The 12,418-nt window shown below is 48.1% G+C and overlaps 4 protein-coding genes across 4 annotated transcripts; 1 reads left to right on the top strand and 3 right to left on the bottom strand.

Annotated features, from left to right (window-relative positions):
- Window positions 1-271: 271 nt before the first annotated feature.
- EDB91DRAFT_1238671 (heterotrimeric G protein alpha subunit) lies at window positions 272-1,630 on the bottom strand (the record flags this gene model as incomplete). Its single annotated transcript, XM_041321752.1, has 7 exons — window positions 272-388; window positions 523-558; window positions 610-715; window positions 797-919; window positions 973-1,133; window positions 1,184-1,368; window positions 1,504-1,630. 7 exons carry the CDS (start codon window positions 1,628-1,630, stop codon window positions 272-274), a joined length of 855 nt encoding a protein of 284 aa, XP_041174204.1.
- Window positions 1,631-3,359: 1,729 nt separating this feature from the next.
- Window positions 3,360-5,138, bottom strand: EDB91DRAFT_1251577 (WD40-repeat-containing domain protein; the record flags this gene model as incomplete). The annotated part of the gene is made up of 4 exons (XM_041323397.1): window positions 3,360-3,536; window positions 3,594-3,710; window positions 3,763-4,041; window positions 4,440-5,138. The coding sequence occupies 4 exons, from the start codon at window positions 5,136-5,138 to the stop codon at window positions 3,360-3,362; spliced, it is 1,272 nt and encodes a 423-aa protein (XP_041174203.1).
- Window positions 5,139-5,232: 94 nt separating this feature from the next.
- Window positions 5,233-6,438, top strand: EDB91DRAFT_655895 (uncharacterized protein). The gene is made up of 4 exons (XM_041328009.1): window positions 5,233-5,399; window positions 5,454-5,582; window positions 5,630-5,943; window positions 6,003-6,438. Exons 1-4 carry the CDS (start codon window positions 5,340-5,342, stop codon window positions 6,136-6,138), a joined length of 639 nt encoding a protein of 212 aa, XP_041174202.1. The 5' UTR covers window positions 5,233-5,339; the 3' UTR covers window positions 6,139-6,438.
- Window positions 6,439-7,038: 600 nt separating this feature from the next.
- On the bottom strand, window positions 7,039-7,738 carry EDB91DRAFT_1084589 (uncharacterized protein; the record flags this gene model as incomplete). The annotated part of the gene is made up of 4 exons (XM_041315791.1): window positions 7,039-7,223; window positions 7,274-7,288; window positions 7,525-7,602; window positions 7,651-7,738. 4 exons carry the CDS (start codon window positions 7,736-7,738, stop codon window positions 7,039-7,041), a joined length of 366 nt encoding a protein of 121 aa, XP_041174201.1.
- Between the last annotated feature and the right edge of the window lie 4,680 nt (window positions 7,739-12,418).

Raw genomic sequence — 12,418 nt, 5'->3', positions numbered from 1 at the left:
CTTTGCTGCACCCCCCCCCCCCCTCCATCTTCTTACTTACAAGTAATGCTCCGAGTCCCACATTTTATTGCTTAGACTCTCTGCCGCACCCCCCTCCGCTGATCTGGTCCTGCTGTCACTTTCACGCTCGTTTTTACATGTCTCAGTGATGTCGCTAACATATACACTTTTGCTTAGAAATAAATTTTGCTTGAGTCTTCTTAAGTTCATTATTTCTGAGTGTTAAGTTTTCTTATGTTCCTTGTTCTCCTTTGCCACCTTATGTAGTTTACTAAGTAAAATAAGGCAAAAAAAGCACTCGAACATTTTCCTGATGTAGGATATATTGTACCGCTTTGCTTGTGTCTGCGCCACCTGTATACTCTGGGAAGTAGGTCTCGATGGGTGACTGCAAAAGTGTCAATGAATCTGCGTGCGCCCTGTAAAATGTAAGAGACCTTCGGAAGCTTGTTCTTGAAGACATCTATCTTGTTCAACAGTAAGATGAAAGAAGAATGCAGAAACCAGCGCGAGTTGAATCACAGTATCAAAAAGATCTAGTGATTCAGCCATGCGATTCTATTGGCAAAATCAGTTATGACTAGTGCTTGCCTGCATACAGTGGCCTACCTGGGTTTTTTCTTCTAGTAGCACCTGATCGTACTCCACTAACGAGGCACAGAATACAATGGTGTTGACAGATTCAAAACAGTGTATCCACTGCTTGCGTTGTGAGCTGCTGGCCGCCAACATCAAACATATGAATGCTACAGGACCATGATCAAAAAGAGAACCATTGACATGCTGATGCACTCACGAAAGCCATCCTATTTGAAACCGTGTTTTCGTTACACCAGTTGTCTGAGCTCCAGCTCGCAGTACATCATTCTCTGTTGGTATATAGTCAGGGGTGCCTATACAGAGTACCTCCGTAAAGAAACTGCGAACATACACTTCATGACCACCTGTTATTAAGCGAAGACAAGTACCCACTAGCTTGCAGAGTCCATAAGATAGAACTCGCTCGCACAGTCCATAACCTTCTGAATGGCATGGTCCTGCCATATCTCATGAATGGCTTGTGCAATATCAGCCGAGAAAACAAAATTGGGATCATGTTCAATCCTGTATTCAATAATGCGTTCAGCAAATACCTACCGAAGGCAATGAGCTAATGTAGGAGACACATTTAGAGAGAACACACCCGATTGGTTGGCTTTATACACTCCATATTCATCTTGTGCATCTGGAGTATGATGGCCTGTGCAGAGTCAAGGGTGTTGTGATATATTATTGTGTGGAAAGTCACGAGCTCGCTGTTGGTGAAACCATGTCCATAAACTATTTTCATCTGATTGACAATTGTCGACTTTCCAGATTCGCTGGTACCTGTGGACGGATTTAAGCAGTGAGAACAAAATACTTAGTCAGTTAAGGAGCAGAACCAAGGAAATGACTTATAACCATGGCTCGATTGAAGAGGAGAGGTTGAAATAGACCAGAAAGGAATTCCAAGGTACCCACCGAGAAGGAGTATTTTGAAGTTGTACTCTTCCCTGAACTTCTTGGAATCTTTTTCTATTTGACAATGGCTGATGACCTCTGAGCAGGCCTTTGTTGCTCTGTCTATCGCAGAAACATAGTTACCCATGAATGGAAAGGAAAGGAAAGCTGGGAAGTATTGTAAGGACGATGTTGAGAGGGTCAGTTCAAGTTGAGGACCACAAGTCCCGTGTCAAAATAGGATCCTGGACTATACTATAACTAGAAGTCTAGGGGTACAGGCCTGAGGCGATGAAGAGGAGGGTATAATGCAGGTATGTATGCAAGACCTATGCCAGTGTGGAGCGCAGCGAACTCCTCCACTGAGAGGATGCAGTGATGCTAGAGGATAGGTGGAGATCGGGGTGCCAGTGGCTTGCCGAGCGGATGGAATAGCGCAAGATAAGTGCTCGTTATCTTTCCTCTATGTCACAGCATCATAATGCCCTTTGTAGAATTCAGATTGGAGAAGTCTGATATGACGTTGAGTTGGGATTAGTTATCTTCCATCATCTAACTAACTGAGATATCTTCACCAAGGACGCCCTTGCCTGAACTCCAAGGTGCAGATAAATTTTTCAAGTTATGCTGGCAATGCTTTCCTGACGCGCGCTTCACATTGTTTCCCACTTCTCATCAACACTTGATCCCATTGCAGTGGCTGCTGTGACGCATCTGCTCACACCTGACGACTGGAACGGCAGACTTACAAATTTCAATTCCAAGATCGCAAGACAGGTATGTTGAAAGACGTATCACATGGCATAATGGCGAACTGCAATCAATATTTCCTCTCTGCAAGCCCAGTTCGATGTATGGAGTTTGATAGAGACGCGAAGTGAGACTTTTGCCAAGTCCTGATCAAAACCGCGCTGATAAAACTGGCGCCAAGAGATTTGCATTCATAGTCATATATCTGATATCTTTTGATTATGAACACATTTGACTCAATCACGCCGTCTTATACTTGGTGGGGTCGCCTCAGAAGACTTCTGCAAGTAAAACCAGCTTCGCAAGGCCCAAACAAAACGCATGGTCACCATGTTCTGGGTTCTGAGTGACTTAACTCGAGCGTATGGACTTCCAGATAGAGCACCACCACGGCCTTAACTGGGCGGCATGCATGCCACACAGGAAATGCAGTTGGGAGGGAGTGCACGTGCAGCTGGGGTAGGGAACATTTAGGTCTACAGACTTGCACCCAGGAATGGTGCTGACATCGTGGGTGAACAAGCAAAAGACACAACAAGATTTACAAAAGAACTTAAATATGAAATAGTCATCCACATGCTGCTAGTATTAATGACTATCGACATGTGGGGGAGATACACAACAGAAAAAAAGCACGAAACGAGCCCACAATGGAAGGGGTCGTGACTGTGTGCTTGCTGTACCTGGAGTAGTAGTATTAGCATCAGGAAAAGGAGGTGTTGTGGACGTTGAGGCAGCAGTAGGTTGTGTTTGTGATGATGGCATCTGGGCATGGACTTCGGCTTGCAACTGACCTTGTTGCTGCTGTGTTTTTTGCAGCCCACTGAGGAGATGCACAGCAGAGCAAAAGTACAAGATAAGCCCACAATGTAGTGGCAACAGGCAGAGGGCAGAGGGCGTCGTTCTGGTGGCCAAGTAACAAATATTGGCTACACAAAGATCATCAGACACCAGCAATCCGCACACCGAAGAATGACATACCTGTCTGTCTCACATTGCAGCAACGTCGACAACATGGCAACTGCAACTTGGAGAGGAGATATTTTGACCTGGGCAGTTGTACGAGCTCAATGGCTTCATCAGTGTCGAGTGGAGAGCGGAACAGTGAGGTCAGGCGACCGATGAGTTCATCCAGTTGAGGGTCGCTGAGGTTTGGTTGCTTCATCGGTGTTGGGTTGGAAGTGGCGCAAGAATGAGGACATGCGACCGAGGAGCTCATGTGGACCATTGTTGGATCGAGAGCGGTGAAGGAGCGACGAAATTCGGCTGAGAAGAGCACTGACAGCGCCGCACGTTGCGGAGGACTGAGAGCACATTAGTCCGAATGACAACTATGAATAGAAATGCTAATTGCCACGTACTTCCAAAAATGACATGTTATCTATGTCCTGCAAGGAGTAGGGAATGGGCTCTTTTCCTGACTCGGAAGTGCCATGAAATAATGTATTTGCCTTCTGTTTGAGACAATTTTTTGGTGCCTGGTAGTGTGTTGTCAGTGGGGGGCTGAGAGGGTGACATGTTGACACTCACATTGGGAATGGAAAGGAGGTCTTCTAGACCAGCTTCTTCGAGGATAGCGTGAATGTCCCACGCGTACGCATTTTTGTCATTGCAACTGGTGACTAGCAGCTTTCCATCATTGGAAAAGGCTGCACATGTCAAATCCTGTTTGTGCTGGAGGGGTGGACCAACCGGGAGGTTCATATCAAGATTCCACAGATGTGCTGTGGAATCAGGTGATGCACTCGCAAGGAGGCGGTCATTCCGAAACAAGGAGATGCTGATGACCGAGGATGTGTGTGTTGGAATCTGACGAGACGAAGGAAACGGAAGACGGACCGTAGAAGATGAGAGTGAAACAGTACGAGCGCAACCAGTGAGTACGACGAGGCGACGCGTTGACGTCGGCCGAGGCTCGTCGATATTGGAATGTCTATCTCTAAGTACGGACAATTTACTTATCATTTACTTATCTATCCTATCCGTACTATAAAGGACCGAACGAGTCGTTAGAACATCTCAGGTCTTTTCATAGAGCCTGAGATGTAAGTCTCATATATTTTTCGCGTTATTCTAAAGAGCTAACATACCATTAGATATTTATTCTACTAGGTACTTTACCCGCTCTTACTAGAGGTCTTTTCATAGAGCCTGAGATATATTTATTCTACTAGCTCCCGCTTCGTGCGCCGCTCGCCTGAACTCACTTTAGTGTGACCTTCAAGAACGGCGATTTGAAGCCAAGTGGTAGTATCAAAGATCATAATTGAGCCTAATGACCCGGTAATAAGCTTCTGTCCATCCGAGGTCCATGCCAGGCTGCAAACTAATCGATCGTGTTTGAGTGTGGTGAGCAGCTTGCCCCTCTTTGCATCCCAGATCTTTGCTGCATTCTCATATACGTTATATGCTCCACCTGTCGTAATTTTGGTTTTGTCGGGCGAGTAGATCACCGCGTACACCCAAGCGTGTCCAGTCTGGATTCTCAGGACTGTTTTGCCCCTTTTGACATCCCACACTGTTGCCGTCCCGTCGATGGATCCGCTCGCTACCCGCTCACTATCTGCACTCCAGCACACTGACCACACATGCCTAGGGTGCCCTGTCCATTTTGCAATGACCTCCCCCTTCTCGATGTCCCACAACCTCACTATCCCACCATCACTTTCGCTTGCGACAGTCTTGCCGTCTGGAGACAATGCTATGCTCCACACTGCTGCATGCTTCCCCTCATCTTTCCATTTCTCTCCTATCTGTGCGCCACTCTCTAGGTCCCATACTCGGAGCGAGCCGTCCTTCGAACCTGTGATGATGCATCGTCCGCCGGGCAGGTGCACAACACCATTTACCCAGTTGGTGTGGCCTCGCATCGTCTGGCAGGGTACGATTCCTGGCTTCAAGGACATGGTTCGCGCTTGGAGTCGTGGACTAGGTATGTCAGAGAAGCCTGTCGGGAGCTTTAAAGTAGAATGGGATATCTGCTTGAAGGCAAAGGTTGTTGGTGAGTTGTCGGCCCCATTCTCTTTCACCTCGATTCGAAGCGCACCAGTTGCTCACGAAAATGCCTTCTTATAGGAACTCAATCCCGACCTTCAAGATGGCTATGTATGTGGGTGTTGGTCCGAAGTTATTCACAAAGAGATCTTTGCAAGTATCCAAAGTCGCTGGTAAGCAAATGGGCAGCTTTACAGCTTGGAGTATCACTCACGAAATTCTAATAGCATTCAACCCAACACACACAGACGACACTCCGATCGCCAATACGAGGGACGGATTGTGAGCTGAGACAATGGGCGTTTGGTTCGGAATCGAGGAAGTTGGGCGCCCGTTCATTTAAGTTGTCTTGTAAGGTGTGTGCCACACTGGTATTCTCGTGCACAGGCTGATTGCTGTGTAGATGAAGCGCTCGGGTCCTGCAACCAGTGCTATGTGCATTTTCTTGTACGTAAGAACGACATTGATGGTTGTGACAAACATTCGACAGGGTCTCGCGCATCCTCTCAACTCCAGCATATTCCTTCCGATCTGTATATTTTCGAACAAAGCGAACCTAGCTACGAGAATGCACCGCTTAAATATGTCCTCGACCCCTAACGTTTCGTCTCCCAGGCTGGTGTCAGACATGATATCCTACAAGAAGCCAAGGAACTCACCAGATGTCGCTGTCTACCATGCAAAAATCGCAAATCCAATACTACCTCTAGACAGACAGTGCGCCCCATATACTTCGAGAAAAATAATGCTTGACTTCATCTAGATCCTCATCCCAGTACCCTGGGGCTTCATGGCATGGCGAAACGGCGACGCTCACATTGGCGATTCGTGACCGAGGTCCTGTTGGTGAAGAGACCATGCGTTGTGCTGGCATTTCAGCCCAACTCTACGAAATGTGAAAGGTCCATCTGATAAGGAAGCGGGATTTCCTAAAGACCGGATACCGGCTGATGAATTGACCTGTAATTCAGATTCCACATTTCCGTCCAACGCGTACTCAGTATCATTACTTTGACCGTCTACTCTGATCCTACTCGATATTGGCCTTCTCGATCTTTCTCTTCCTCTCCAACAGCTCACATTCAACTCCTGAGAGATCAACGTGAGTAAACTTGTCCAACGGACATGAAAGGATAAGGGGCGGCACACGAACGAGTTAATCTTAGGTAACAATAATGATTTGCATAGCGCTGACACGTCGAACTGCGAGAGTACTAGTAGTACCGGGTGCTGGAAAAGTAGTCGTGACCTGCTGAGGAAGTGGTCGCAGCTCAATATTCAAAAATCAATTGAGGTCACTAGGCAAAGAAACAGGGTAGATGAAAGCGAGTTTCCGGAGTCGAGAAGTCAGAAATGCGTTCAGCGAGGCTATCAATATTGATCAATCGATCCCGGAGAGCGTCCATCATTACACGAACATATAAGATATAAAAAATCGAGAGTATGAGAGAAAGGATGACACTGTCGGATGTCAGACGCAGACGAAGAACACTACGACCTTCAACTGAAATTCAAACTCCGCAGCTCAACATCGCATTGTGAGTTGCAAATTGTGTTGATAGGATGGATGAGAGTGAGCCAAGCGGGACCCTTGTCTCTGTGATGCCATCACGGAAGTTCTGGTAAAAATCCAGATTTGCGCAGATGAAGCCAAGTAATGCGCCACTGTCAGTGTCTAATGTGCCAGTGGGAGTATGATCCCTCTATTCACCCTCTTCAATCAGTTCACTGTGCTGGGTAAGTGGGGGACGCCATCGAGTTCTCACCTGGAGATCAGCTCGTGTTCGATCTGGATTTAAGAGAGGCGCGGATTCAGAGGTCCCATCGGATGCGACGTTTGCTTTGAGTTCGCGTGTGCTGGACGACCAATAGCCAAAGAATGACAACTCCAAGAGAGACCCCTCCAATAACTCCAACAAGGACTAAGTCATATGTGAAGACTGGACTGAGAGTCACAAGGACATCAGTGGGTAGTGCTTTGAGCGCTTCATGGCTAGCTGAGAATTATGATGAAAGGCAAGAAGTCATCATAGAGACAGATACTCACGTGACTTGTATCGCACTATTGAAGGGAAGAATCATACAAATTACGGGATTCGCCAGGAGTAATTTGATCGCAGTTGCAGGTGGGCAGATAAGCAGGGCAGGGGGATGCACATCTGTGAGAAGGCAGCGAATAAGGTACTCGTGAGCGCTACGGTAAAGCTGTGCTGGCCAAGGCTTCCTGTGCTAACTTGAATGCAGTGTTCTCATTATAGTTGGTTGAGGACACATGACGGACACAGGCAAGGGGCCTACTTGCAATAAAGGCACATAGTCGTTCCTCCTTTGTGGTATTTTCGCCAGTCGTCGAGTACACCTTGAGAATGTTACCACCTAAGTAATCACATGGGGAGATGACTGTAAGCCTGGTGGCTTACGTACGCCTACACATATGGTTCATTGCATCGTAGACACCTCTTTCCCTTAGCTTGTACCTTACCGTCGTCGTCGTTCTCGCAATCCAGAACATGGTTCTGTTTTGTTTCGTGTGTTTCTTCAGCGTTTCTCGTCGTTGGCCACGACTTGTTTACAATGACATAGGGAGAGATAGCATATCAGGACCAACATAGCATGTTGCTGCATCTCTGCTAGTTAGGCAGCATGTATCCCGGTGTAAGGAGTTTTACACATGCCTAGGAAATGTTAGTTAGTTTTTATGGACGTGCTGGTATCACTGTCAGAATTGATGCTGACAGGATGACTGACACACGAGCAGCTAGATTTTCAGCCTGGACATGTTGCTAGAAACTACCTGGGGCGTCTTCACGGAATAACATTCAAACCGCCCGAGGAACGGAAATGGACGTCGTTGATGGACTAGCGAAAGACATCGACAAAGAGATAATAGTACTCATAAAAGAACTAGACGCAAACGAGAACTACATACTGCAGTCCCAGGAGATGTACAACAGAAAAAACGAAATATCCCCGCGATGGAAGGGGTTATGACTGCGTGCCTACTGCTAGCGCAGTATCAGGAGGTGTCGTGGACGTCGAGGCGGCGGCCGGCTGAGTTTGCGATGATGATGCCTGGGCCTGGTCTTGATCTTGTGATTGGGCTTGCTGCTGCTGTGTTCGTTCCACCATTTGAGGAGATGCACAGCAGAGCAAAAGCACAAGATAAGCCCACAATGTAGTGACAGGTCGAGGGCGTGAAGGACGTGGTTCTGGCAGTCGAGTGACGACCAATGACTACAGACAAATCGTTGAACCACGTTTGAAAATATACCAGAAGAAAGACGTACCCGTTTGTCCCGTATTGCAGGAACTTCAATGATATGAGGACCACGAGGAGAAAAGAGAGTGCGCCTGGGGCGCTGCTGAAGTTCGGTTGCTTCACCGGTGTCGGAGTGAGAGCGGTGGAAGAGCAATGAAAAGCGACCGAGAAGCGGACGTGGATTTGCCGAAGAAGATGCGAGAGAGCGGTGGCGGGCAGAGGAACGGTGATCGATACTGCGCCTTGCAGAGGACTGGACCCAAACAGGTCAGAATGAATATTGATTCAAAACGGTGAAGACCCACATCATCGAAAAAACCTGGTGGTAGTCGACGGGCGTCCTTGAGGCGGGCTGGATGTTGCGTAGCATCACTCTAGAAGGTTGACATAAAATGATTGAAAAAATCGGGAAACACGTCACATACATTCATTAACGACTTTCTAGCTGGGACCTGCGAATAGGAAATTAGCTTGGTCTTCAGCAAAGAAATTACACTTACACTGGGAGTGGACAGTAGATCTTCGAAACCAGCTTCTTTGAGGATAGCGTGAATGTCCCAGACATGCACATTTTTGTCCTCGCAACCAGTAACTAACAGTGTTCCATCACTGGAAAAGGCTGCACATCTCAAATCCTCTCTGTGCTGAAGGGGTGGACCAACTGGGAGGTTCGTGTCGAGGTTCCACAGACGCGCTGTTCCATCATATGATACACTTGCAAGGAGGCGATCATTTCGAAACAACGAGAAGGCGCGGATAGTGTTTGTGTGACCTTCCAGAACGGCAATCTGCTGCCATGTGGCTGTGTCGAAGATCCTAATGAAGCCACCCCTTGACCCGGAGATAAGCCTCGATGTTTATGTCAAGCCGAAAACTGTTCGATCATGTTTGAGTGTGGCGAGCAGCTCGCCCGTCTTTGTATTCCAGATTTTAACATCCTTGTATTCTCCGCTCGTCGCGATTTTTGACGAGTCGGGCGAGTATATCACCGTATCCACATGGTAGTGCCCGGTCTTGATTTCCAGGAGTGTTTTTCCACTCTTGACATCCCACTCCTTTAACATCTCGTCGCATGATCCGCTCAAGACTCGCTCACCATCCGCCCTCCAGCACACTGACCACACAATCATAGTGTCCGCTGTCCATTTGGCGATAACCTTTCCCTTCTCGACGTCCCACAACCTCACTTTCCCATCTTCACTTCCGCTTGCAACGGTATGGCCGTTTGGAGACAATGCTATGGCCCACACTCCTTCATTCTCCCCCTCATCTTTCCAGTCCTCTCCTATCTGTGCACCACTCTCTAGGTCCCATAGTCGGAGCGAGCCGTCCGTTGAACCTGTGATGATGTGTCGTCCGCCAGGCAGGTGCACAACACCCATTACCCAGGCGGTGTGGCCTTGTATCGTCTGACGGGGCACGACGTCTGGTGCCCCTCGCTTTTCACTGGTCGAGGAAGGCATGGTCAGCCTTTGGGATGGTAGATCGTGGAATATATATGCGAAGGAAGCCTGCCGGGATATTTGAATTAGAGCTGGTTATCTGGCGGGGCAAACATTGTTGGTGAGTTGCCTGCCCTATTCTCTTTCAATTAGAAGCGCACAAGTTGCTCACGCCACAAGATTGCTTCGGGTTCTGCATGCAGGTGGTGTTGCGGTGTTATTCGAGAATTCACAATAGATATTTGCGGGTATCCAAAGTGGCTGGTAAGCGAGTGGTCAGCTTCACAGTTTAAAGTATCACTCACGAGAAACACTGTTCAGATCAACTCAAACAGATGACACTCCAATCACAAATGCGAGGGACCGTTTGGAAGCTGCCAGAGACAGTGGGTGTTTGGTTCGAAGTCAAGGAAGTTGGGCGCCCATCTTCAAGTCGCCTTAATATAGGTGCGTCCCATATGTTGTCCCCATGGAGAAGGCAAGTCTTGATGACCCGGATGCCCGCATCACCAACATATTAGTAAGTTCTCCCCCTTGTGCGCAAGTATCGGAGCGCTATACGTTATTCTGCTATGAACTGCAAGCATATATGTGAGCATAGGAACACTGATGAAGGGGACACACGAGCAGAGCATATCCACCATATAAGTATGAGCAATAAGTCACGTAGTAATCTGAAGCGTTTGTAGTTTGACCAATGACGACGAGCATTGTTCAAAGTCAAGAAACGGGGATGGAGGATACAAACCGTGGCCATGGACAATAAACTTTCATTGCGTCTGTTCGCATGTTCGAACTCTGCAGCCGCCCAGAGTCAAGCCGTTCCGCATTATCATCCATGCAGTCAAGATCGTCCTGTGGATGGCATGGTGAGTCTCAGGAGTTCTCAGTTGTTAGAGCTTCCGCACATCCCATTTGCCATCTCTCATGATCACCTATGCAGGATCCAAGTTCTTCTGGTTCTAAATTTTCCGCTCCACACCACTTCTGCCTAACCATCTCACCCAGCATGATCTCATAATTGTGGTTCGTCAGTGTTATGCCTAATGAGTTCTTCCATACTCTGATCACGCGCCGTTTCAAACTAACCAGCATATGCTTCATAGCGTTAAAACCAACCCGACGTTGAGGAGGTTGTGGAAATCGAAGGTCTGTGTCTAAATGGATGACATTGATAGAATAGCGAAAGACATTGTCAAAGAAATACTGAAATTTAAAAGAGAACTAGACCAAAGATGAAGCAGTTGTCTACATGTTGCAGTATTAATGACTGTCTGCATGTGGGGGGAGATGGACAGCAGAGAAAAAGCATGAAATGAGCCCGCGATAGAAGGGGTCACGACTGTGTGCCTGTCCCACCTGGCGCAATACTAGGAGGTGTCGTCGACGAGGGGGCGGCAGGCTGAGTTTGCGATGATGATGCCTGAGCCTGGTCTTGTGATTGGCCTTTCTGCTGCTGTGTTCGTGTCACCATTTGAGGAGATGCGCAGCAGAGCAAAAGCACAAGATAAGCCCACAATGTAGTGACAGGTCGAGGGGGTGTAGGACGTGGTTCTGGCGGCCGAGTAACGGCCAATGGCTGCAGAGAAATCATCATTGAACCACGGCGTTTGGGAACGCACGCGAAGGACGTACCCGTTTATCCTGTACTGCAGGAACTTCAACGACATGCGGACCATGAGGAGAAAAGAGAGTGCGCCTGGGGCGTTGCTGCAATTCGACTGCTTCACCAGTGCCGGAGTGAGAGCGGTGGAAAAAGCGACCAAGGAGCGCACGTGGATTCACCAAAGAGGATGTGAGAGCGCGGTGGTTGGCAGAGGAACGGGGATCGATACTGCACCTTGGGAAGGACTGAACGCAAACAGGTCAGAATGAATATTGATTCAAAACGGCGACGACCCACGTCATCGAAAAAACCTGGTGGTAGTCGACGGGCGTCCTTGAGGTGGGCTGAACGTCGCGTAGCATCACTCTAGAAGGTTGATATAAAATGATTGAAAAGATCGGGAAACATGTCACATACATTCAATAACGACTCTCTAGCTGGGACCTGTGAATAGGAAATTAGCTTGGTCTTTAGCAAAGAGATTACACTCACACTGGGTATGAACAGGAGGTCTTCGGAACCAGCTTCTTTCAGGATAGCGTGAATGTCCCACACGTACGCATTTTTGTCGGTGGAGCCCGTGACTAGCAGCTTCCCATCAACAGAAAGGGTTGCACATCTCAAATCCTCTTTGTGCTGAAGGGGTGGGCCGACTGGGAGGTTGGTGTCGAGATCCCATATACGCGCTGTATGATCAAATGATACACTCGCAAGGAGGCGCCCATTCTGAAATAAGGAGAGGGCGCGGACAGTGTCCAAGTGACTCTCCAGAATGGCGATTTGCTGCCAAGTGGCTGTGTCGAATATTCGAATCGGGCCATCACATGTCCCGGAGATAAGCTTCTTTTCATCCGACGTCCATGTCAACGTCGAAACTGCTCGATC

Source organism: Suillus paluster (assembly GCF_016628075.1).
Source record: "Suillus paluster strain FC165 chromosome Unknown EDB91scaffold_55, whole genome shotgun sequence".
Lineage (NCBI taxonomy): Eukaryota > Fungi > Basidiomycota > Agaricomycetes > Boletales > Suillaceae > Suillus > Suillus paluster.
Note: the sequence above shows the minus strand (reverse complement) of the source record. Positions and strands in the feature narration are given on the sequence as shown.

What these genes read in the sequence shown, in the direction of transcription:
- EDB91DRAFT_655895 (XM_041328009.1), top strand. Translation starts at nt 5,340, where the DNA reads ATGTGGGTGTTGGTCCGAAGTTATTCACAAAGAGATCTTTGCAAGTAT. An exon ending in GCAAGTATCCAAAGTCGCTG is followed by an intron (nt 5,400 to 5,453) that starts GTAAGCAAATGG and finishes AAATTCTAATAG; the next exon opens with CATTCAACCCAACACACACA. An exon ending in CATTTAAGTTGTCTTGTAAG is followed by an intron (nt 5,583 to 5,629) that starts GTGTGTGCCACA and finishes ATTGCTGTGTAG; the next exon opens with ATGAAGCGCTCGGGTCCTGC.